The sequence below is a fragment of the Vigna umbellata genome, chromosome 5, assembly GCF_029865625.1.
Source record: "Vigna umbellata cultivar VRB3 chromosome 5, Vumbellata_1.0, whole genome shotgun sequence".
Classification (NCBI taxonomy): Eukaryota; Viridiplantae; Streptophyta; class Magnoliopsida; order Fabales; family Fabaceae; genus Vigna; species Vigna umbellata.
In genome coordinates, this window is record NC_142169.1 from 34,950,100 (window position 1) to 34,975,495 (window position 25,396).

Below are 25,396 nucleotides of genomic sequence, written 5' to 3' on the forward strand. Positions count from 1 at the left end.
TATGAATGTTTTATAAAAATATCGTCATTATCATCTTGTGAAAAAAAATATTATGCAGCAAATAAGCAAGACAAAAAAAAAATCTAACTCTTAAGAATTAGATTGAGAAGTTTAAAAATTTAATGACTCAATAAATCATCAAAATTTAATAAAGACTCAATTCAACTCAAAATTTAATTAAACCTAATTTAAATGCACTTTTTCATATTACTCTAAAATAATTTGAAACATGTTTGGAATGACATATTTTTGTTATATTTTTTAGAATGATAACATGTTTCACTTTTAATTTTTTTTTCATGTTAACACACATGCACATCTAATAAATTAAGAAGATATAATAAATGAATATTAATTAAAAAAAATAACGGTAAGGTGGTAAACTACCTAACTAAAACAAGATAAGGTAAGATTTAATTTTTGTTGAGGGTATTTTTATTAAAAATTTACTAGAGTGGAGAGGGAGAAGACCATTCTTGACTTTTCAACACATTCCTTTTCATTTTTTTTATTTTTAATATTTATACGTGTTAAATTATGTATTGCTAAAACTCTTTCTTTCAAACCTGTTGGAGGGATAGTGTTCTCTTCAGGTAAAATTGTAGATCCTGTTTTCTGGATTTCATTTTTTGAATATAAATGCTTATTTCTTTTTTCTTTTAAAGAAAACCAAAATCGTTTGATCCAGCCTAAGTTTAAATTGTGATGTGAATATAAAATGAAACTCCATTAATTATCCACATTTATGTGGTCTGAGGAGAATTTTCATTAGTACTATAGTAAATTAAAGTATATCAATAAACGCTAGAAACTAATTTTTTTTATACTGAAATTAGTTTAAAACAAATGTTAAAATAGTCTTATACTTATTAATTACTAATTAGCCTTGTTTTACCCGCATAACCAGAAACACGTTATACTAGAAAAAGAAAAAGAAAAAGAAACCATTAAGTGCGAGTCACGTGTAAGATTTCAATACAGAATAGATAAGGTTCAGCATTTTGCATAACTTCACTTTCTTTTTCTTTTCTAATAATAATAGACTTTATATGAATAATGCAAATCAAGCTGAAACTTCTCATAAAACTTGTTTATATACACTACACTTCTCATAAAACTTCTCCGAACAAACACAAGCAAGTTGTTCCGGAGAACATTCATTCTAGGAAATAGCAATAACTTAATAAAGGACATCTCAATGGCATGATCCCTATTGTTTTTAGTTTAGAAAGGACAGTGAATTTCATATTCGACAAGATGGTTGAAATTGGTGGCAGGAATATTATCTGCCACTGGTTTTGGCTGAAGAGAACCTTTCTCATAATAATGGTAAGCAGCTGCACCAGACAACACTGCCAAAGTTAGCGCCTGAGCATGCATCCTGCGAAACCATATCATTCATTAATTACACTTACAATATTATTACAACATTATTCACATGTTTGTTATCATTAAGTTAAACTTTTCTGAGAAAGGTATATATGTACCTGGCATGGATAAGCCTGAGACTAGGCTTCAAAGGTGTCTTTTTGCATGAATAAGTCACAAGTGATGCTCCGATTCCAGATGCCCAGAGTGCTCCTGTAAGACCAATTTCTTTAAAGTTTGATAATCTTTTATATGAGATGAGATCATGCAATAAACTAGTTTTAAAGGTGAATTTTTTGGCATTTGTGTAAGTACTTACCAATGGTGGTGAGCTTGTGCTCTGAAACCCATGACTGAACTGCCTCCATGCTGTGTTTGATATGATGGTGGTGCTCTGTTCTTGATCTGGGAAGTGTGTCTGAGGAAGTATAGCAGTGAAGGTGATGAATGGTGTGAGGGGAAGGGAGAATATTTATAGAAGGGTGGGTGAGGGTGACGTTGAAATCTGTGACTTTGGTTTTGGTGCTTGGGTTGGCCCATGGGTTTTGTGGGGTTTTGGCTGTTTTATTGGAGATTGGAACGTGGAATTGAGTTAAACTGGAGGCTTATTTATGGTGGTTTTGTTCTGTGCATCCACTTTTTCCTCATTCTATTGATTTGCTTTATTACAATCATGTGGCATGCAGAGGGAGCCAACGGGTTTTGTTTTACCCGGATCAGTGGTGCTGATACAGAGGCTCCATGAAACCGCTTGTATCATCATCGCACTGCAACAATTCATGACAAACATTACTTAAGTAGAGATTATTGACAAAAACATGAACTATCACTTTTCTAAGCTGAAAGGAATTAATATTTTTTATTAATATTTTTTAAATACTCTTTAATGTTACTTATACCAAGAGATTTTTTAAGTAATTGTGTTTTTTTAGCTCCTGATGAGGATCGAAGGCCTATTGATAACGAGTTCTAAATTTATTAAAAAGCCTACGAAAATCACTTGACCGTTTAGTATAAAATATGTTTATTTAGAAACATATACTTTGAAAGATATATTGCGAGAATCAAAAAGCTTTATCGTAATTGGCAAAAGGACAGAGAGATCAGTTGTATTTTTTAGTAAGAGGTAAATTGATTGTCGTATGTAAAATATTTAAGATAGCTCTAATCGTTTAACAATTTAAAGTTTATTACTTTTTATTGGGAGAGAAGTAACTGATATTACGTTGTGTGATGTTATATGAATTTATTTCACTAGTTTTAAGTAATATTTTATGTCGTACCACATGTTTCCGCTGCATTTGAGACTGTTTTTTATTCCATGTTAATTAAATGCTTGTTAATTTTTTTCTACAAATTAAAAATCTTGATAACATATTTTTTAGAGATCAATGGTTCTTTAAGCCATACTTTATTTTTTTATCAATAATTTTTTAAAGTGATACCTTTTAGCACTTCTTTGATATTTTCTTTAATTTTTTAAAAATCGTAAGTACATTTTCTTAGTGGCGTTCCAGTGTTTTTTCGTGTTTTTTATTTTTTTAAATCATGTTTTCAAGTACTTTTTAATTTTTGAATCCCTTGTTACTTCTTTTCATATCTTTAATTTTATCTTAATATTTTTTTTGTTTTTTTTTTATTAATTTAAAAAATATTTAATGTTTTTATTTATATAAAATTGACTTACGCATTTGATTTTTAAACTAGTTTTAATCGTGCCTACGCACGGTTGATGGCTGCTTGTGTACTTATTTTATTAAAAGATATTTATTATAGAAGTTTGCGAATATATTTTATGTGGTTGAAAAAATATTTAATAGAAATAGAGAAATATTAATAATGGAAAAAAAAATTACTATAAAGATTGAAAGACATGTCATAATGATGATTCATGTATTGGAACATTTAAGATGATTGAAAACTATATTAACCTGCATATATTATGTGAATGTTAGTAAATGCCGAAAAAAAATCCAAGATAACAATAAAAAAATCATGATAGAGATTTGTGTATCATACTACTAAAAAATGAAATATTAAGAAGTGAATAAAAAATATTAAATTTATTCGAATTCCAATCATATTTTGAACTAGAATAATTTATTGTGTTTATTTCTCAAATTAAATAATTGAATTTATGTTAATTGGATAAAAAAAATATAAACAAATAGTTTGGTACTAAAATACCTAAATAATAAATTTGGTGTAAATGGATGAATTAGATAGTTGGAATTTTAGCTAGAAATTCTAATAGAATCATGACTAGTTTCTGTTTAATTTTAAAATCATGTTATCATCATCTTACAAAATTATTTAATTTTTTAAAAAATAAATAGCTTACTTCTTTTAACTTTAATATCAACCCATTTGTGACCAGATCCTTAACAACAATAAAAAAAATTTAGCACGATGAATCTTCTTATTCCATCTCTATATATAAATTAAAGAGTTGTATTGAATTATACTAAATATGTAACTTAAAACTTCACACAAAATTCTTATTATCAAAATATATTTAAGTCGTCTAATCTTAAACTCAAATAACAAACTTAATTTTACCAAATTTTAAATTCAACTTCCTTAAATCTATATACAATTTTGTTTTTCAATCAATGCGTTCACAAATACAGGACAATTAAAAAGTAAGTTATTAAACTAAAAAAGGACAACATATTTAAAATAAAATTAAAATTAATACACTTAAAGTTCAAAAATATGAAACAATTATATTTAGATTTTATGCATAGATAATCATTATCAATGGTAAGAAGATTAATATTTACACTCATATGATACGTATTATTTCCTTTGTGTCTGCGAATATTTAAATTTAAACTTATTTGATGAGTAAAATTTCTACCAATAAAAGCAACCAAAGAAGAAATCTATAAATGCTAAATAGTTTCGTTACATTTGTAATAAATTTAAGTATAATAAATGACGTACAATAGAACTTTAATTTCTGTTACAAAATAGTTATTGAATATTCATACGTGTAATGTCACCGCGATGTGATTTAAATACACATCGGTTAAAAGTATAAAGTATCATTAGTTTCTAAAAGTATGTAACTTTAGACACTCTTTAACATCAATTTAAATACTAAATTAATCCTTTAATATTTTTATCATTAGAAAATCATTTAATTAAATTATTCTTTACTAAAATATTTTATAAGGCTAAAAGAAGCATTGGATCAGGAAGACTAAACAAATATCTTAGTATTGCACTTCATGTGCTATTACTAGCTTTACAGGGTCCAATTACACTGTTCCAAATCTATAAATAAAATTTATCTCTAAAAGCTGCTTCGGAAAAGCACTTTTTTTTTTAAATCAATTGGAATATTTGCGCAAACATATTGAAGGTTTATTTTTATTTTTATACGCTTTTTGTCTTTTAAATGTGGTTACTTTTTATTTCTTAGTTTTAAAAAAACAAATACTGCTTTATTCAAATTTTCCTTTTCTATCATGTGATGCATATTAAAATTGAGACAAAACAAGCTAAAAGCGTATATATGGTCCATTAATTAATATAACCATTTTAGGAATTTATTATCGTTATGAGATCTGATGAGTAACATAAAATTAGTTTATGAAATTAAAGTAACTGAAATTTAATCTTTTAAATTAAAAAAATTATCTTTTTATTTTGAAATTATAAAAAATATTTAATTGCAAAATTTATTATATTGTGGTTTATTTTTTCTCTTAAATGTGCATAAAAATAAATAATTGATATCTAATATTTTTAGAATCAAAAGGATACATTATATGTGTGTGCTATATATATAACTAAAAAGAATACAACACAGCTTTTACATTGAATTGAAAAATTTCCAGACCCTTCTTCTTTGGATTAAACTTTACATGAAAATCAATTTGAACTCAAATAACTCCTATAGACACATTTAAAACGGTATTGAAAGATAATTCATGGAAACGGCATTAGCAAATGGTTGTTTTCCAACTGTCATTTCCCGCCATGAGAGAGAAGAATATAACAGCAAAAAGCACGAGAAGTGGGAGTGAGTGATTTTCACGCTCTCAGAAACTCAATCGTCGAAATGAAAAACGCTGATGGTAGGGAAAGAAAACGAAAGCCTCTTTCCGATCTCACCATTTCCAACCTCCTTCCATCATCTTCTTCCTCCTTCTCAATCGACGCCAGACGCGGTACTTTCATTTTTATGCAATCTCATACATTACCTTTGCATTTTTCCTTTGCGTCTAAATTTCACGTTGAACTTTTCTTACTCTGTATAATCAATCGTTTATGCTCTCGTAACCCGTGTTCCAATTTTGCATCGATTTTGGTCACGTCAACCCAATAATTATAGCTTAATACCAGTGTTAACCATATCTGTTCCTTACTTTTAGACGACACGGTGATTTCGTGCTTTGATTTCAGGTACTGTTGTTGGCCTTGATGTTTCTGAGCCAATTTCAGCATTCTGCACCCGAATACATACTTTGAATGAAAAGAAAAGGAATGCAAAAAAGGCAATAGCCAATTCAAAAATCTCCAAGATTCGGTAACTAGTAATACTATTATCTGTTTTAAGTCATGTTAGGTTCAATTTTACAATACGTAAGGGAACCGAGTGCAATTATTACTCTCTCGTCTTTTTTTCTATAATTACTCGTTTGTCATCCGAGTTTTTTTCCTTCCAAACAGGGACAAAAGTGATGAAGTAGAACTTGAAGGTTTGGGTCTACCTAAAGCTAGGATTTTAACAGTTTCTTGCAAGAAGGTATAGATTTTTAAAATACACTCTGTCTATGATGGTTCTGCAGATTTGTAGGGTATAGTTGAGTGTGGTGTAATTAATCGTCCTTGGATTAGTTTACATGAATGGTGAATTTTATATGGTTCTTAATGGATAATTTGCTCAACAAGTGTTTGATGATATCTGCTGAGTTTCCAGAAGAAGCGCGCTGTGTCGTATGAAGAAGATGTGTCCAAAGATGCCCAACTTCAAGATTATATTGAAAAACAGAATGCTTACTTTAAAGAGGTTGATCAATTTGAACTACCAGAAGAGGAGGTTGAATCTGTTCATGAACTGGATTAAGAGGAACGTAGAGCAGCAGTAGGACTCACAGCTTGAGACTCTTAATCCTTGTTTTGGTTATAATGAAAATGTGATGTAACCAGGTTAATGTATAGATGTGATACAGTAAGTTCATGACAGTCTTCCCAATTTTCAAATCAAAGAAAAGGTGTTTGACCCAAACCAATTATAATTAACATGTTAATTAGCCTTGGAATTTTTCTTTTCACTTTTGATAATTTCTCCTGGAAGATTTTTCAGTATTCTAACAATTCAAGAATTTGTGATTGGATATGACTTGCCTTTTTTTACATAGATGATTCTTCTGAGCTATAATATATACATATAGATCTTCTGGAATTTTAACTTGACAACTGTTTAATCTCATCTAGTTGCATTCCTGGATCAGTTATAGGATCGAAATACCGTATTTGAGTACAAACAAATTTATGGATTGGCATCGATGGCATTATTTTTACGTCACTTCTTCATGATCGTGGAAATTGCAGGTTCTACTGGTCGAATATGTTGTCAGGGAAAGTAGGAAGCTTAAAAAAGTCATATAAAATGAGGTAGTTTATTGATGATAAACCAGGTAGCTTGACAGCCAGAGAATACATAACTTTGGAAGGAAATCATTATACATGTATGTATGGGTACGCATTGTTGACTAATGTTAAGAGACTTTTCGGCAATTGATTCTGATCTGCCCCTCGCTTCCTGTTAGAGGCTTGATATTGCTCATTTTGACCATGCCCTTGGCGAAGGCTTTAAAGAAGGCAACTGTGTCAGTAGCGTATTTCTTCACCAGTTTACCGGTGGAACCGCCGTTGAGCAGCTCCTGGTCAGAATGAAGAAGGCCCCTTTTAGCCAGTATGTTTTTGAAGTATAGATTATCGAAATGGGTAGGAGTTCGAAGGTCAAGGGGTGCAAGTAAATCGTCATTTCCACTTATGGGGCACTTGCTTTGTAGGGACTTGGCAAAGGAGGCATCAATGTTGGAATCATTGAAGATATGGGCTCGGAATGTTAAACATCTGGCAAGACCAAGAGTATGCGCACCTGTTATTTAAGGTAGTCAAGTGAATTGAAGCATTTCTTAGGCATAGCATGTCAAAATCTTCTTCCAAGAAAAAACTTCTGAACAAAAAGAGCGGTCATTTTCTGGCAATAAGTAGGTAGAGCAAGCAAGCCTCTTAATTAACACTCACAACTTCTCTCATTCTATTTCAATCTAAAATAGCCTAGAAATTTTCTTGACAAAGCATTTATTTAGTACCCAACCTGGTCTTGATCAGACTTGATACATGTATAATTTAACGTGTTTAGCATATGGTACCTGAAAGAGCCACCAAGTTCTTCACAGAGAGCCCGTGGTTGGCGAAAATCGTTTTGAGATCGGTTAAATTGAGAAAGGGCGCAGGAATGGAGTTATTGGCATCAGCTCTGCTAGCTGTGATTGAATCCCTTCTCCCCAAGCCTACTTTCCACGATGGTCCCCCTAACTGTAAATTTCAACACATATTACCCCATCAATAGCAAATGTTTTCGGTTTTTATATTTTAAGGGTCTTAGTATTAATACTACTAGGACCGGTTATTACATAAACAACAGAGTCTCGAGCAGCCAGAGCGAGAATATCAGCGCAGGAAACAACCCGGGGGCATGATTTCTCCACCTTGGCTTTAATGTCATCGATCACGTCGAACCCTCTTGCTGAATTATTGTTAGGTGCTGCCGTTTTCTCTCCTATGAAATTGCTTGTATCATCCAACAGTATCGTCGCATCACAACCCTGATCATTGCGTTAAGTAACGCCAAATTAAGCAAAGGAGAAGACTACAGTGACCAGAAATTAATGTATATACTCACGTTTACAAAGCAGTCATGGAAATGCAATCTGAGTAAGGAAGCTCCTATGCGAGTTTCATCTTTAATGCCTTTTATGACTCCTTTTTTCACTATAGGCAACAGCTTTGGGCAGCTGCTAGTGTAGAAGTCCGGGGATAACTTCTTTTCGGCATCTGCTTCAGACACTGCTGTAACAGCTACAAGAACAAACAAAAGAAAATAGTAAGAAGCCATCTAAACTTTCGGAGTACACATAAACCCAATAATTTGTGTCTTCGCTTCTAATAGCAACATGTAGGATAAAATTGGTCACATGAAAGTAAAATTACTTCTAGCTTTTCCTTTCATGTTAAAGCTGATGTATGTTATGTACGTAACTTCCTTTTTCTTTTCGGCCATGATTAAAGGAATGGGTTCCTTGCAGTAAAAGAGTCATGTACACAATCCTTATCCTTATTTTTTTTCATATATTACTCAAGTAAATATAATATGAAAAAAAATGGATTAGATTTTGAAGGTAGGATCTGTGGCTTCAGACAATGGTTAACTAGATTAATTTCGAAGGTTTGGTTTCCATTGTTTTTTCTGAAATGATAAGAAACAGTAACATGTATTTTAACCATAGTCAAAAGCCCCGGTATACACCCACCATTAAGTTGATGGAATAAAGTTTAGAAACAGTAAGTTTATTTTTTGACCAAAAAGTTTAGAAATGGTAACGTTAGAAAAATATATATAGAACCAACTTTAATTTAAATATGATATACATATATATTATTTACGTTATGTGAAACATTAAAAACTTATAAATTTATCTTAAATTTTAACTTTAAATATATTTTTAAATATTAAAATAATTTTGTAATTCTAGTAGAAGTCCATATAGTGTCAACATTAAAACAAATAGATAATTTCTATTATTTTTGACATTAGAAAATGAGTAAAGTTCAAGAACCAAAGTACAATGTCTACTTCGAAAACCATCTCCTCCTTCCGACTCACTTCTCTCCTCCGCTCTCAGAAAGACCCCTCACTGGTCCTTCAACTCTTCCTCAACCCAAACCCTAACCACCCCTCCGTCCACCCCTTCCGCCATTCCCTCCGCTCCTATGACCTCATTATCACTAAACTTGCCCAAGCCAAAATGTTCCCCCAAATGGAACAGCTCCTCGACCAACTCCACACCCAAACGCGCTTCCCTACCCCCGAACCCCTCCTCCGCCACGTCATCGCTGCCTACGCGCGCGCCGGCCTCCCATCGCGTGCCCTCCGCACCTTCCTCTCCATCCCCGCCCCCTCACTCCGCTCCTTCAACTCCCTCCTCCACGCGCTGCTCGCCTGCCGTGACTTCGCCTCATTCACGCGCCTCCTGCCGCACCTCCCCCGCTTTCGTGGTCCCGACGCATGCTCCTACAACATCCTCATCCATGCGTGTTCTCTAACCGACGACCGCGGTCGGGCGTGGAAGCTGTTCAACGAAATGCGTAGGCGAGGCATTCGTCCGAATCAAATTACGTTCGGAACTCTGATTAACTTGCTGTGCAAAAGCCCTCAATTGCACCTTCCCCAGGCGTTTAAGGTGAAGGAAGAGATGGATAGGGTTTTTAAAATTAAGCCTAATGCTTTTGATTACACTAGTTTGATTAAAGCTGTTTGCGAGGTGGGTGATTTTGATTCCGCGGTTAGGTTGAAAGATGAGATGGTGAGGAACAATTTGAAGCTTGATGTTGTGGTGTACAACACTTTGGTTTCAGGGTTTTTAAAAGGAGGGAAGAAGGATACAGGATTTAGGGTTTTGGAGGAAATGAAGATTGGTGGTGTGAAGCCGAATTCCGTGACGTGTAATGTGTTAATTGGGGAGTTTTGTAGGGAGGGGAAGTTTGAAGAGGCTTATAGGATTTTGAATGATGGGTTAGAGGGTGTGAAGCCTGATGTTTTTGGCTACAATGTGGTTATTGGTTCTCTGTGTGAAGAGGGGAAATGGAGGGAGGCTGATGATTTATTTGGGGACATGCCAAGGCGACAGTGTGTTCCTGATGTTGTGACTTACCGCACCTTGTTTGATGGGCTTTGCCAGTGTATGCAGTTTGAGGAAGCTGGGTTGGTTTTAGAGGAGATGATTTTTAAAGGCTATGTTCCTCGTTCCTCCAGTTTGAATGAGTTTGTTGGTATGGTGTGCAAGGAAGGGAATTTTGAGTTACTGGGGAAGGTTTTGAGTGGTTTGGTAGGTGGGGGATTTTATTGTGAGGATGTGTGGAACACTTTGGTCTTATTGGTTTGTCAATCGAAAAAGATGTTGGGAGCTTTTGAACATTTTGATGAATTGGTGTTGGCATGAATTCTATGGCTTACGTTGTTGTGGAAAACTTTTGCTTAATGCAGTTCGTGGGTAGAAGTTGAAAGACCACCGATTTGGCTCATGAGGCAAACAGGGAGGTACATGAAGGCAGGTTCATGCAGCTATTTTTGATTTATGGCTTACGTAAAACTTAATCGAAGGTTTAGGGCATCCTAGTTTGGTATTTGGTGTAATAAATTTCTGTATTTTGTGAAATTGCATGTGCAGTGGTGTTATGTTGACTTAGAGAAAATTTGTACAAATTAACTTTTGTTTAAACTAATTTAAGGTTACCAGTAGCTGATTCATTTTTTCTTCTTATTTTTTTCTTGTAATAAGTCCTTATGGATAAGTTTATCCAAACAAGCAGGTATAAAAGGGTGTGTTTTTGTTAACTCTTTCATTTTTTAGTTACACGCCTCCTCTGAAACTAAACATAGCTAGCGGATTTTTTACATTTTCCAAAGTTTATCTGTATTTCAGAAATTTTCTGGACTTTTTTATGATGACCTTAGCCCAAGATTTTTTTAGAATTGTTTATGATCCATGGTTATCTGCTTCAATTGTAAATTTAAGTCCAACAACTATCGTGATTTAAATGCCACTAAATCTAAAACCAGTTGGGTTCTTGTTCTTCATGAATTTAGTTTGGTGAGTATGTATTCTTTACAAAAAATGAATCTAATTTGCCAATTTTCATCAAGCAGAGTTACCAAACCATCTGTGAGAAATATCCTTCATTCCATGAAAGATCTGAAAATGTCGATCTTGTGGTGGAAATTTCCCTGCAACCATGGCATGTTTTCAAGCCTGATGAAGTAAGATAACACTCTGGCACTCATCAATATATCTGTTATCACATTTTTTATGTATTGATTGTGATTTTGTTGCCATTAATAATTTGCCGAGCGCTGATTCTGTGACAGGTGATTTTATTCTCAGACATTCTTACCCCACTTTCTAGAATGAATATACCCTTTGATATTGTGAAGGGTAAGGGTCCTGTTATATTTGATCCTATTCACACAGATGCCCAGGTTAATCAAGTGAGAGTTTGTTCCTGAAGAATCAGTTCCATACGTTGGTGAAGCACTGACAATATTGAGGAAAGAGGTCCGACTGGTGCTATGCTCCGTTGCATTTCTGCTTTTGTTCGTTTTACACCCCCACTTCCTTTTTATACCTGAAGTATGCATGTTTTGTCCAATACGATAAGACAGGAAATTCTGTATATTTTGTGATTAAAAGGGATTTCTCTGTATTTTAAGGATGTTAATTGGTTGGGGGCTGTAATAACATGGAATGATGGAGAAAGGTGATTAGGCATACGTCATGTGGTACTAGGGTGAACATATAATATTGAAACTCAGAATTATATATTTTATTGAACTTTTTACCATGCTGGTGGTATTAATATACTGGGTTAATCTTCATTTCCCGTTTGCATTATAAAGTTGTTTTTATGTATTAGTAAATAATGGAGCTTCATGGAGACCCAAATATCTTGTTTCTTTATCATTATTGTGTGTCCTATTGGTGTATTATGCTCCAACGGTTTCCTATATCATTGAATGCAGAACTGTTGATTGCAGGTGAATGATACAGCTGCAGTTCTTGGTTTTGTTGGGGCACCGTTCACTCTGGCATCGTATGTGGTTGAAGGTGGTTCATCTAAAAACTTCTCAGAAATAAAAAGATTGGCTTTCTCTGAGTCTTAGGTAATCTTCAGCCATCTTCCCTTATCATTCAAGCTCACTAAAGTTGTTGCCCATGGAAACTCACTCACATTCTTATGTTTTAAATCCGTTTTTTCAGCATTTTGTATCCTGAAATATACTGATGAATCCAGATAATTAACAAATCCTTAAGTTGGTCATTAGTTAGAAAACTAGTTCTGGTTGAAATGGAAAAAATTAGTACGGTTCATGTTACCATTTTTGCATCCAACCGCAAAAATGCTATAGCAATATAGTGTATATCAGGATAGTATTTTTTTGTTATGGTTTATTTAATAAATACTACACACACACACACAAAGATAGATATATAGAGAGAGGGAAAGAGAGAGGATATAGATAGATTCTAAGAAATGATAAAATTTTCTCAATTTAAACATTGATATTTAATAATAAAAGGTAAGAGGTGTCTTAAACAAAACATGCAGGTAAATCCCAACAAAAGACAACTACAAGTTTCCTAGATAGGAATTAATAATCATATTGTGTCCAAGTCTTCATTATCATTGTCACTATTATTACATCTATACATTTTGGCTTTCAAAATTGAAACCCCAGAAGTAGCTCTCTAAAAGGACCCTAATGTCTCTGTTCATAGGGACTTTTTTGGAGGCAACACATAGTACCTTCTCTGCGTCACTTTAGCATGCTCAACCTTATCCGTTGTTTTCTTTGTACAACACCTATATTCACTTTTCATTGAATGTTTAATATATCTTGTAGTTGAAATATGACTGTCTTTTGAATTTTGTTTTACTTATTTTGCTGTTACATGTATGTTTTGCTTTAGAGACCCCATGACTTTTTAATTTAATTGTGAATATGTCATGAATTCTGAGTATTTATATACATATAAATATTCACTTGGTCCTTTTACCTACAGAATCTTTATGCTTTAGTCCTTATACTTAAAATGACTCATTTGGTCTTTTTGAATTAGTTTTTAATTGGTTTTAGTCCCTGTAGTTTAGAATTACATGGACTAAAATAGATTAAAAAGTACATGTGTTGGACTAGAAAGTGCATGTGTAAGGACTAAAATGAGTAGTTTCTAGGTGAATGGCTAAAATGTAATTATTGTGCTGGTAATGAGTAATTAAACCTAAAAAACTCATAATAATAGTCATCCTGCTATGGACTATCCCACCATAGCGTTTTCTGGATTGACTTCTGCATGCTATTGTCTGATATTGATAACTGTGATTATCATATGCAGGGGATATTCCGGAAGAAGGTGATACACAGGTGCTGATTATGTGTTGCATAAGGTTAGTTTGCCTTTTTCTTTTGGTTTGTTGATTTACACAGGCTTTCAATTATGAAGGTATGCTTTCTTTAAAAATAGCATTATCATTAAAAGTCTAAAACTTTGTTTTATCCTCTCTTCATTTGCAGTTTTTTCTATCAGATAATGCAGAAAATGAGCTGAATAGGCTAAAGTTGAGGTTTTCTCAGATATATTATGATAATCTTCTCAGAGTAAGTTGCCTTCATTTACTGTAATGGCTTTTACCGAGGGTTCTGCGGGCTAAAACATGACATTTCTTTCTTGTAACTTTGTCCAGCTTGCAAAACCAATAGCTGGCCTCGAAGACTGGTTGGAAGCGGTTTATACAGCTCGTATCCCCTGTGCTGTGGTTTCAAGCCTCGATAGAAAAAATATGTTAGAGGTTTTGGAGCGAATGAGGCTCAGCAAGTATTTCGAGGTTGGTTAAGAAGACTTTACAATAAATCAAATTTTGCCTTGTTTCTCCAATTGAAAAAAGGCAGCGGTATGTATAACTAATTTTGCTTGAAATAGGGTTATACGGGAAGACTGCCAGGTCTTGTTTCTCTCAGGATACCATGGACAATTATAAATACTATGTAGCTTGTTTAGTTGGGGTGTTGGTTTCGACTGCAGTTTGACTCATGGTCAATAGATTTAGAAAAAAAAACTGTTCACATTCTTTGGTTAAGAAAACAAGCAGTTTGTTTTTGCTGCAATTCATGCTCTAGATCCATTACAGGGAGGACAAATGCTATTAAGACACTATTATTGGGTAAAATTCATGTTGGTTGCAATCCGTATTGTTCCTTCGCTTCTACGTAGTGGAACTTACGGGACTGTTACCCCATGCAAAAGCGTCGTAGATGTTAATAAACTTTTTTTGGTATAGTTGGTAATATAAGTTTCTGTATACTTTTTGGTTTTTTCTTTTTCATGATTACCCTGACTCTGAATATGTAAGAAAAAAATTGTGAGTATAAGGATAATTTTTATTTAGCTTCTGCGCTCACCTTTAGTTTGTCACGTGTATAACTTTGTTTTAATTCTAAGAAATATGATAAATGAAATATGCACAATTATAGTTAAGTAGGAGCTGATTTCTTTGTTATTTGTTTAGATCCAAGTACCCAGTGATGATTCGCTCAATTGAGAAGTCCATGGATTTGTTTGTTATGTGAAACAATAAGATCTTTTGAGATGTTCATTTTTTGAAAAGTTTTTCAATACAAAGATGTTGACTGAGTTACTTGATTAACTAGAACTTTACCTATTTCATAGTTGGCCAATTCAATCGATATAACCATTGGATAATCATGATTTGGGTTAGACTCTTTGAAATCTTTGTTTGTGAAGGTGATCAGGGACGTTCTTCTGACCTATTTTTAATGAGATGCACTGTTTTGAGTGCTTCCATGTTTCTTTATTGGACAAAAACGCTAATGTGACTCAATCGGTGAATCCTTCTAAGATGGTGTTAATCACGCCTTTCAGAAGACAATCCTTACTTCGACAATGAGACGACTCTCTTTGTTGTTTGTTACTAGGATAATGAATACATAATTAATACATCATCTACTACCTTTCTTGGACCTTTATTTGTAGTTCATAATGGGCTTTTGGAGCCGGCCTAATTATGACCCGAATTCATTTAAACTTGATTATAGACTTAATTAGGATGTTTTTCTTGCCTTAAGCCGTTTAGTCTTAATTATCCTACCCACTCCTTAATTAGACAATCCATTTTGATTAAAATGGTTTGAGTTTGACTGATCAATTGCCTGACTGTGCGGTCCATTCCTTGATAGGACTGTTCATACTATACATTTTATATTGTTAAAAAAGAAAAAGGTGAATATAGTCTAATTTAAAAGAAAATGTAAAAGAAATATATAAAATATCTCAATGTAAAACATCTCTGATCTATAAAAAAGAAATTATAAAAATCAATAATTTTAAATGGATACAAACATCTTCATCGTTCTCTAAAAACCGTCGTTACATGACTGTGAACAATAATAGGATGATACACTTGTATATATTTTTTCCATGACTTGTCATCAAAACAATAAGTTTAGGCTGTCACATATGATGTTTCACATAGTTCTAACTCTATCTCAACCTTTTTTTCATCATCAGCCTAATATCCAACCTATATTACTTTATTACAAACTTATATTCACTTTAAACCTAATTTAATATCACAAAATTAGTTTTTAATGTAAAGTTTGTTAGATATATTATTTTTATTTTATATTTATCTTTTATCTTTTAATTAGTTTATTATTAATTTTTATTTATATTTTGGGCTTAACCTATATTTTTTCTATTATAAATAGAGAATCCTACGTGTGTATTTAACACAAGAGAGATTAATATCAAATATAATTTTTTACTATATTCAACAAAGTTTACATTTATATATATATATATATATATATATATATATATATATATATATATATATATATATATATATATATATATATATATATATATATATATATATATATATATATATATATATATAACATGAAACTAGACTTTAATTAATAATTTGATAGTAGATGAAATAAAAAACTTAATAAATATTAAATTTCACTAATATATAGATTTTATGATTTTGATATTATGTTGAAAAGTTAATTTAAAATCTAACTTTTAAAAATAGTTTGTAAAATAGGAATTGTAATTACTTATATATTATAAATTTATTTTATATACGATGGATAGAAATTCCAACTTGTTGAGGAAAAAATATCACTCTCTTTTTATGCAAAGATTAAGCGTTTGATAAACTTTTTTATATGTATGAACTATTTTTTCCTTTAAAATATGTGGCTTCTTTCAAAAGTTAACACAGTCAAATTTCCAACTGTGTCCCCGATTTATGGGATTGGTATCTCACAGTTACAGAATTGGAATCTGAATGTGAAAGGCTCGAAGGTTATCACTGACAGAAACTGATTATGCTATTCTTCTGTCTACTTCACTTTTGTAATTTCTATTCTTTCTGACTTGACATCCAACGGTCCATGTTAAAGATGCTGCATGCATACGCTGTCTTTGATGTCTCCCATGATTGGTAGCAGTCATCACTCGGAGTGACTTGTTGTATGCCAATGAATCTTATGCCATTTCTCTTTTACTCCATTTCTTGCCAATTGCAAAGGAGCCACCATTTCTACGCATCCTAAATGATTGGTACAACAATTACGTATACTTTTTCTGATTTTGACTTTGGATTACTACCTCTATTATTAATGGACGTAGAATCATATTATCACCACTAAGGGGGACAACAAAAGTATCATGGTATTCATCATGAAGGCATAATCACGTTTTGTATTCATTCTTTTGATTATATATGTATGGTGTGAAAGTTGACAGTAGTACTCGATCGTATAAGAAATTTTCAAAGACAGCAGTGGAGTTAACTCTCAAGTTTCTTGTAATTGAGTCGAAATGATGTGATAAAAATCTTAGATAGGCATAGGCATCGTCCTTTTTCTCTTTTGGATTTTCTTCTAACAAGACGGGTATTGATTAAGTTGTAATGAAAGTTGAAAGATGTGAGGCTAAGAAGAATCGAAGTTGCATGTCAGTCCGTGGTGTGAGTTCATTGTCAAGGTTTGGAAAGTACGAAGAAAGCAGTGATGTGTATGGTTTTTTGAGGAATGAAAGTGTTGAATTTGGAGGGAGGTGTCTGTCCAAAGCATTATCTTGTACTCTTGTTATGTGAACCACAGAAGTAGTCTTTTTCAGTCTCTATCTTCTTCAGCATTGCCAGCAGGGAAAACATTGTTCAGCAGGTCTTGGCTTGGGTAGGGTTTATGTCATTCAGCTATTTGCCCTCCATGCTATGCAACACCATTTTCATTTTTAGCCCTTTAATTTAATATGTATGTTGTAATTGAATCAAGTTATAATGTTAGAAGAGTGTGCCATGAACCGATTATAGTTTAACACGTGGTAAGAATGGAAGATTAATGATGCAGAATATCAAGATGACAGTCTAATAGATAGCATTGACCTAAGCTATGAGAATGAGATTCTCAGCATTTAGTATGTGAAAATATCTCATTTTCATTTATGGAGCCAACAAAATGTGGTCCATTATTAGACAAACGGCATTCCTCATGTCAAAGCTATGTTTAAGTTGGAAGTAATAGTGTATTGAGGTAGGATCTAAATTAAACAGGCTAATTTTTCAACTTATATAGTAAATTAAGTTCTGAATATTTATTAATACTAACGTCTCAGAAAAAAATAAAATGCTTTTTTAAAAAAATATTTGTGAAGAAAAATTATAATCTTTATTTATGAGACAGATATATGTTAACAATTTTTCATGATAATTTTTTGACAATAAATTAAGTATTATTATTTTATTAATTTGTTTAAATTTATTTTTAAAAAAATATTTGAAACAAACCGATATAAATTATAAATGTTATAAAAAAATTATTAAGAAACATTTTCTAATGAGAAAACTGAATGATAATGAGAAAAACGTCATTATTTAGAATATGCTGTTGGGTATAGTTATCATATGCAACTTTTGTCTCCGGTACCGTTGGTTATAGTTATCATAGTTGTTGGCAACAACATTACAGTACCGTATCCATGTGGCTACACTAGATTCCTGTACCTTCATTATAAAAATCATCGGAATAGATTTTTCATTAAATTCTCAAAAGAAAAAGAATAAATCGCCTATATATACATATCCTTTACTACTTTATTCTCTTTTTCTTAAGTATTTTTTTCAAGGAAATACTTAAATTATTTGACGTTGTTTCCAAAAAGATGGAATATTTATCACTTTAATTATTAAATTGATATGCTTTTGTAAAGATCAAGTGTATTGATAAGATGATTCAGTGGTAAAATTGAAAAAAAAAATGAGTGAGAATGGTTGTGATTTCAACTTATTTCACCAGCACTTGAGAGTTATAAAATCATTATTTTATATAATTTTAGTCGTGTAATAAAATGTTCTTAACTATGTTAATAATAATAATAATAATTATTATTATTATTATATTTTATTTAGTTTTAACTATAAGAATAAAATTGTAATCTAATAATAATTTTATCAATTAAAATATTTTCTGTAAGGTCCATGAATGATTAATGCATATTTTATAATATTGTAGAATGACTTGTGAATGTATGAAAAAAATATATTAAAATATTAATGTAGTAGTAATATAAACTTCTATATAGTGATAATTGACAGAAGAGGGAATGAAAATCTTTTTGCTTCTTTTATGCTTCTTTTATGTCTAGTATGTTGTTTTCCATTTAAAAAAAATATCAATCAAATTTAAAAATAGTTGGAAGTAACCTAATCTATTTAGTAATAGAATTTAGTTTGGATAAATTATTTTGAGGTAATGAGATCTAATCATCTTTCTATTTTTGTCATATGATGGTGTTATTATTATATAAATTATTAATGAATGAGTTGATTTATTTTAATGTATAATAATTCTAATGATGATATTAATGAATTTATAAGTACTATTTTTGGATCATTCATTCATATTTATTTTTTTTGTTATTTATTTTAATTAGTGAGATAATCTTCACTTGTTATTTATTTGTTATATTAGGTTTAATCATTTTTTATGTTCCTGTTTAGGTAGATTTATTTCAAATTGGTCATTGAGTTGAATTTTAACTCAATTAGGTACATGTTTCTGCAAAATTAAATCAATTGGACCATTTCCGTCAATTGGAGAAGACGTCGTTAACATTCCAATGACGTGACATGCTGAATATGTAAATGGAAAACATGTGACAGAGTTAGGGTGTTAGTGACGTGGAATTAAAATAAAAATACCCTTCTTGCCCCCGCATCCCTTCGACAACACCCTCAGCTCCATATTCCATATCAATGTCCTTCCTTTTCCCCTGTTGCCGCTGTTCACCAACCCTCCAGCTTCGTCGATCTCTTCTCACACAAGTTCATCCTCGCACTCCTCGCCCTCGTTCGTGACCATCCCGGTGCTAATTTACATCTTCATCTTCGCCTTCGATTGCCCCTCGCACCGTCGTCGCCGGGATCCCTCCACTAGCGAGCCCTTCGTCGCGTTGGAGGCTTCCCACTATGAGATTGAACTCGCCAACATCGACGCAGGCGTGAAGTACTAGAAAGAGGAGCACTCCAGCATCGCCAGCATCGTGTTCGGTGTGCCTCTCGGTGTTTGCCGACGACGTAGAAGTCCGATAGCAACTGTTCCTCTTTTCAGCAACACACGTCATGAAGCCAAACAGTACCTTAAGGCTGTTACGAGTCTGCAGTCCACTATGCATCACCTCGTCGCACTCGATTCCTCCTCCGAGAGCCTCGTTCAACTCCATCTAGGTTTTCGCAACGAGAAATCGCTCTACGACTTCGTTTTCGGTTCGGCGGAGAGGATGATCGCAGACTCGTGTTTTGCCGCGATTTGCACAGATGGCGCGATGACGCTGTTCGGCTTTCCGAAAAATGTGTCTAAGTGCAAGAAAATGACAGAAAATGTTCAGGATGCTGGACTTGTACAACGCGATCAATGAAAACCAGCAACAGATCGAGTCCATCTTCTCTTCCGAATCAACCTCCTCCATCATATTACAGGTGTGCGCTTCAAAGGTGAGGCTTGGCGAGGCCATCCGGACGATGTTAATCAACTTTGAATCCGCAATTCACAAGGAATCTTCAAAGAATCTAGTGCATGTAGGTGGAATCCACCTGGTCACGCGCTACGTCATGAACTACATTGCGTTCCTCACTGATTACAAGGACGCAATCATCGAGATAGTTGTCGATTGGCCGCAAAATCCGTTGCCGGAGTCTTACTACCGCAGTTGCGATCGCGAGGGAGTGAATCGCTCGTCGAGGATAATGAAACGGATCGTCTGGCTAATATTGGTGCTCCTTTGCAAACTTGATGCCAAAGCGGAACTGTCACATGCTAGGATGAAAGAGCTGAGGATGAAAGAGCATTTCACCAAGTCATTGCCACGTTATTAACATTTGTTATATCAGCATGCCATGTAACTCAAAACATAACGTCGTTAATTTAAATTGACGGAAATGGTTCAATTGATTCAATTTTGCACAAACAGGTACCTAATTGAGATAAAATTTAATTGGAGGACCAATTTAAGATAAATCTACATAAAGAGGGACATCGAAGATGATTAAACCTTATTATTATTTATATTTATTTTGTTTAGTGAAATTATTATAACTTATTTTTATTTACATTTATTTGTCCATTTATTTTATTCAGTGAAGTGTTTTTAACTTTTATTTATTTATTTATTTGTTTTATTCTTTATATTTATTTAAGGGTTAAATATGTTTTTAGTCCCTAAACTATTGGCCGTTTCTGGTTTTCGTCCCTGTTTCAAAGTAAGGTACAATTTGGTCCTCATTCTTTTCGAAACGTTCGTTTTAGTCCTCGAAAACTAAACACTGTTTAAAAATTTGGTCCTCATTAAATGAGGACTAAAACCAAAATTCCGAGGACTAAAACGAACGTTTCGAAAAGAATGAGGACCAAATTGTACCTTACTTTGAAAGAGAGACGAAAACCAGAAACGGCCAATAGTTTAGGGACTAAAAACATATTTAACCCTTTATTTAATTTCGTAAAGTATTTTTAACGGCATTTTTTTATTTTTATTATTTCTATTTCTTTTTATCTAGTGAGATATTTATAACTTCACTTTTATTTACACTTATTTTGCCTATTTATTTCTTTTAATGAGGTATTTTTAACCTTATTTTTTATTTACTTGTTTTTGTTATTTATATTTATTTTATTTAGTGAGATATTTACAATCTCATTTTTAGTTATATTTATTTTATTTAGTGAAGTATTTTTAATATTATTTTTTTAATTTACTTGTCTTTATTTTTTATATTTATTTTATTTAAATGAGATGTTTACAATCTCATTTTTATTTACATGTATTTGTTTGTTTATTTTATTTAGTCAGATGTTTTAATTTTTCTTTTATTTTTATTTACTTTTTTTTGTTATGTATATTTATTGAAGTGTTTATAACTTTATTTTAATTTATATTTATTTATCTATTTAATTTATATTTATTATTTATGTTTATTTTATTTAATGAAGTGTTAATGATCTCATTTTATTTATATTTATTTGTTTATTTATTTTATTTAGTTAAATGTTTTTAGTCTCATTTTTTATTTACTTATTTTTATTATATATATTTATTTTTATTTAATGATGTTATTATAATTTTATTTCATTTAATGAGGTGCCTTTAACTCAACTTTTTTTGTTTATTTATCTTTATTATTTATATTTATTGTATTTAGTAAAGTGTTGTTAAGCGTATTTTTTATTTATATTTATTTGTCTATTTTATTTTATTTATAATGGATTCTCAAATGGTAGTTATTTATATGAAAGAATCTCTTTCCATTACAAATAGCTTCTTTATATCTATTAGCTTATACAACCTATCTTTTTCATTTATTACTATCCTATATATTTCAATATATATTTTTATTATCCTTTTGATATGTTAGTATCTATTTCCATTTTAGAGACAAATAATTATTGCACCTTTTTAATCATAATTTAACTTAATTTTTATTTTTTATGTAAGTCAAATTAAAAAATTCAACATTATAGATTAAAGTAATTAATGTTTCACTACACGTTATATGAAAATTCCAACAGTGAAAATTGTGAAAATTCAAATTCAATATAATAATAATCTAAATTGAAAAATAAAAATGTAAAATTCGAGAAGTATGTATATAAACTAGTTTTTTACAGATTATTTTTATAATATATTACAATAGAGTTTGAATTTAAAATTTTATGAAAACTACTTACTAGATTACTAGATTTTGCTCTAAGAATTTGAAACTAGTAATAATATATAAACAATACTTACTATAAAAAAAAAAAAAAAACTAGTCATTTTTGTTTACGTATTCAATTATCACTCTAACATTTCGTGTGGGAAGATGTTGACGGGTACATAGGTGTGAACCAAACGTTTTATGTGTGTGAAGTTTGTATCAAAAATGTGTGCACAAGTTAAGATGATATAATTATAAGATAATGTCATTTTGATTTTGATTTGGCAGAGATAATGGGTCGGTGCAAATTTGTACCCTCCGTGCCTCCTGTGTCCACCATCATCTGTTTGAAAAAACTTGAATTATGTGATGCACTGCAAAAGTTAGGGCATTTTCACTCTTCTGTGTGGTTCCAGATTTTCCAATTTTAGTCAATGCTTAATTCAATCGATCAAGTATGGCCACAGATTTTCTCAACTGTAACCTCATACAAGAACTCCATTGTAAAGATCATCAAGCATCTTCATCTTTTGATAAAATTTTAATCATTCACAGAGATATTAGAGGTGTTTTATATTTATGATATAGTTATTGAAATAAATAAACTTTCTATAGTTACTTATGATTAAGAGTATAATTATACCTAACTTTCTAGGGTTCTTTTGAAAATGAGAAGTTTAAAACATTATAGTAAGAGATTGTAGATTCTAACTTTATCATCACTATTATATGTTATAGACACTATTAATATTATATAATTTCTCTCTTTATTGAGTGTATTTTACACATTACTTTTACAATTAGCAAAAGAATTACTCATCTAACCATCTCAAATTACCCATCCTTTTACTTTATTTTATTAATCATCCATTTCTTTCAATTTGCTCTCTTTTTTCACTATCAATTTCTCAATTAAAGTTTAATATTTTTGTTGTTAAATTATATTAATATTTAAGATTGGTTCATGTAATTTAAAGTATAACTTTGATGTACAGATTCTAATGTGATGATTATTAGAATATAATGTATTAAAGTTATAGGGATTATTTTAGAGTTATTAAAATTAATCTCTCTCTTCTCACTTCAAAAAGGGCATTTTGGTATTTTATTAAATTGATTAAATATCATAAAAGATGGAAAAAGTTTGACTACGGTTGACAGGTTGTTAAGTTTCTGAAAAGAGAGAAAGAAAGGTTACGTTCTCTGAAAAAGAAAAGAAAGTGTGACATTCCTCACAATTTTCTATATCATCAAGAAATCATTAAAGAGAAGTAAGAGAAGGGAGAACATTGACAGGAATAAACTATACAATGGATCCAGGTAAGTTCTTTTGCACGTATGAGAGAATAGTGAGTATCATGAAAATTCAAGATTCTATGTGTGTTTTTCATTCAATTGAAAATTAAAGAATTGCTTACATTTGTTTAACCTTACATTATAATTTAAATTATCCATTACAAATTTGAAATGCAATTTGTATATTTGAAGATATTTAATACTATAATTTTTATTATAATATGTTTATATGTTAAAAATATTTATTATTATCTATTTAAATTGCATTAAATATTTTCATATACATTTCTAATTAAATCATATATTCTTACACCGTATATATATATAGACGAGACATGAGAAAAATGGGATGAGAATCATTTCGTAAATTTAAAAACAAGGTGCCATAATTTGATTTTGTATAGAAACTTATTTACATATATTTATGTAAGGACAAAATAAAATAAAAAGAAAAAACATTTTTTACAAACTTAAATTATTTACCCATAAATTAAAAAATAAATTATTTATTCTTAACTTTTTTTTCTCTTCTATTTGTTAGTCAATCTCTCTGTGCTTTTTTCTTCATTTCATATTGATATATTTTTTTGTTGTGAAAATACCTTTTTTATGGAAATAAAATATTTAACTCAACATTAAGATACTTAGTTTGTTATTCATATTTCTTATATATTGTTGATCTCATTCTTTCATCTTCATTTCACGTGAGACTTTCAACTTTAGATTAGAATTTCTTTAATCGTAAGTCTTTTCCACATTGCAATTTTTCTTCAAAAGTACTTTTACCCACAAGTTTAATTAGTCATATAATACTTTTCACATTCAACATCAATTGTTGCATTCTTCATGGGCATACTAAGAATAATTAGTACATAATTGGAAATTTTGAATTGAATAATTGAATCAATTCATATATATCATCTTCAATTCAAAATAATTCATATATATTATCTTCAATTTAAAATCTTGAGATATTAGATGGTTTTTCTAGACTCGTAGTTTCACACTTGAATTTTCACAAATTTTAAATTTGAGCTTAACATAAAGTTGATTTGTATTAATTATAATAAACAAATTTTATATTCAAAGTTGACAAATACAGTAGAAACAATGGAAAATGTACAAAATTGATTTTGGTTTGTTTTTAAGGGTTGAATAGTTACCCTTTGTTTTCATGCGTATGCATATTAATTTGATTGAAGAACAAACTTATTTTAATGTTCAAAACTTAAATAAAGATTTATAATTGATAATTTTTGGGTTGTAGATAATATTGTGAATTTTGCCAAAATTTCATTTTTCTCAAGCAAAGGCTATGAAAAGACAATTATCTCTTCTCAAAGGTGAATAACACTCAAGCAAAAAAGAACATGAAAACATCCAGTTTTTAAGTGAGATGTTTTTTCTCAAGTGAAAATTATTTTCCAATTAAAAAAATATATGTGTGTGTATATGTATATATAAGTGTTTAACGATGTAATATTTAATTTAATTGACCTTAAATTTGAATAATTGTGTAGAAAATTATTAATTAATTAATTTTATTTTTGAATTTGAAGTCACATATATATCATAATATCATAAGTCTTTTGCGATTTATATATTAGATAGATATCATTTTGTTAATAATGGTAGGTGTAGTTTG

General features: G+C 31.0%; 5 protein-coding genes across 8 annotated transcripts; 3 read left to right on the plus strand and 2 right to left on the minus strand.

The window, feature by feature from the left end:
- Positions 1–1,054: 1,054 nt before the first annotated feature.
- Positions 1,055–1,822, minus strand: LOC124823312 (uncharacterized). The gene is made up of 3 exons (XM_047295501.2): positions 1,688–1,822; positions 1,488–1,581; positions 1,055–1,381 (listed from the first exon to the last, which is right to left on the minus strand). Exons 1-3 carry the CDS (start codon positions 1,734–1,736, stop codon positions 1,225–1,227), a joined length of 300 nt encoding a protein of 99 aa, XP_047151457.1. The 5' UTR covers positions 1,737–1,822; the 3' UTR covers positions 1,055–1,224.
- A 3,524-nt stretch (positions 1,823–5,346) lies between these two features.
- On the plus strand, positions 5,347–6,691 carry LOC124823372 (sororin-like protein). The gene is made up of 4 exons (XM_047295564.2): positions 5,347–5,546; positions 5,782–5,905; positions 6,049–6,124; positions 6,299–6,691. Exons 1-4 carry the CDS (start codon positions 5,438–5,440, stop codon positions 6,443–6,445), a joined length of 456 nt encoding a protein of 151 aa, XP_047151520.1. The 5' UTR covers positions 5,347–5,437; the 3' UTR covers positions 6,446–6,691.
- A 273-nt stretch (positions 6,692–6,964) lies between these two features.
- Positions 6,965–8,577, minus strand: LOC124823322 (peroxidase P7-like). The gene is made up of 4 exons (XM_047295512.2): positions 8,297–8,577; positions 8,028–8,219; positions 7,764–7,929; positions 6,965–7,486 (listed from the first exon to the last, which is right to left on the minus strand). Exons 1-4 carry the CDS (start codon positions 8,507–8,509, stop codon positions 7,101–7,103), a joined length of 957 nt encoding a protein of 318 aa, XP_047151468.1. The 5' UTR covers positions 8,510–8,577; the 3' UTR covers positions 6,965–7,100.
- Positions 8,578–9,211: 634 nt separating this feature from the next.
- Positions 9,212–14,615, plus strand: LOC124823321 (putative pentatricopeptide repeat-containing protein At1g53330). Of its 4 annotated transcripts, XM_088091923.1 has the most exons (8): positions 9,213–10,721; positions 11,321–11,431; positions 11,540–11,726; positions 12,206–12,331; positions 13,566–13,617; positions 13,745–13,828; positions 13,915–14,055; positions 14,151–14,615. In XM_088091923.1, the coding sequence occupies exon 1, from the start codon at positions 9,240–9,242 to the stop codon at positions 10,611–10,613; it is 1,374 nt and encodes a 457-aa protein (XP_087948049.1). In that variant the 5' UTR covers positions 9,213–9,239; the 3' UTR covers positions 10,614–10,721; positions 11,321–11,431; positions 11,540–11,726; positions 12,206–12,331; positions 13,566–13,617; positions 13,745–13,828; positions 13,915–14,055; positions 14,151–14,615. The 4 variants fall into 4 exon arrangements, with proteins under 4 accessions (XP_087948048.1, XP_087948047.1, XP_087948049.1 ...); XM_088091922.1 differs by having other exon boundaries at positions 9,212–10,725; positions 13,915–14,615; XM_088091921.1 differs by having other exon boundaries at positions 9,212–10,711; positions 13,915–14,615.
- Positions 14,616–20,142: 5,527 nt separating this feature from the next.
- Positions 20,143–20,637, plus strand: LOC148198183 (exocyst complex component EXO70H1-like). Its single transcript, XM_088115726.1, has one exon. It carries the CDS (start codon positions 20,143–20,145, stop codon positions 20,635–20,637), a length of 495 nt encoding a protein of 164 aa, XP_087971852.1.
- Positions 20,638–25,396: the final 4,759 nt, after the last annotated feature.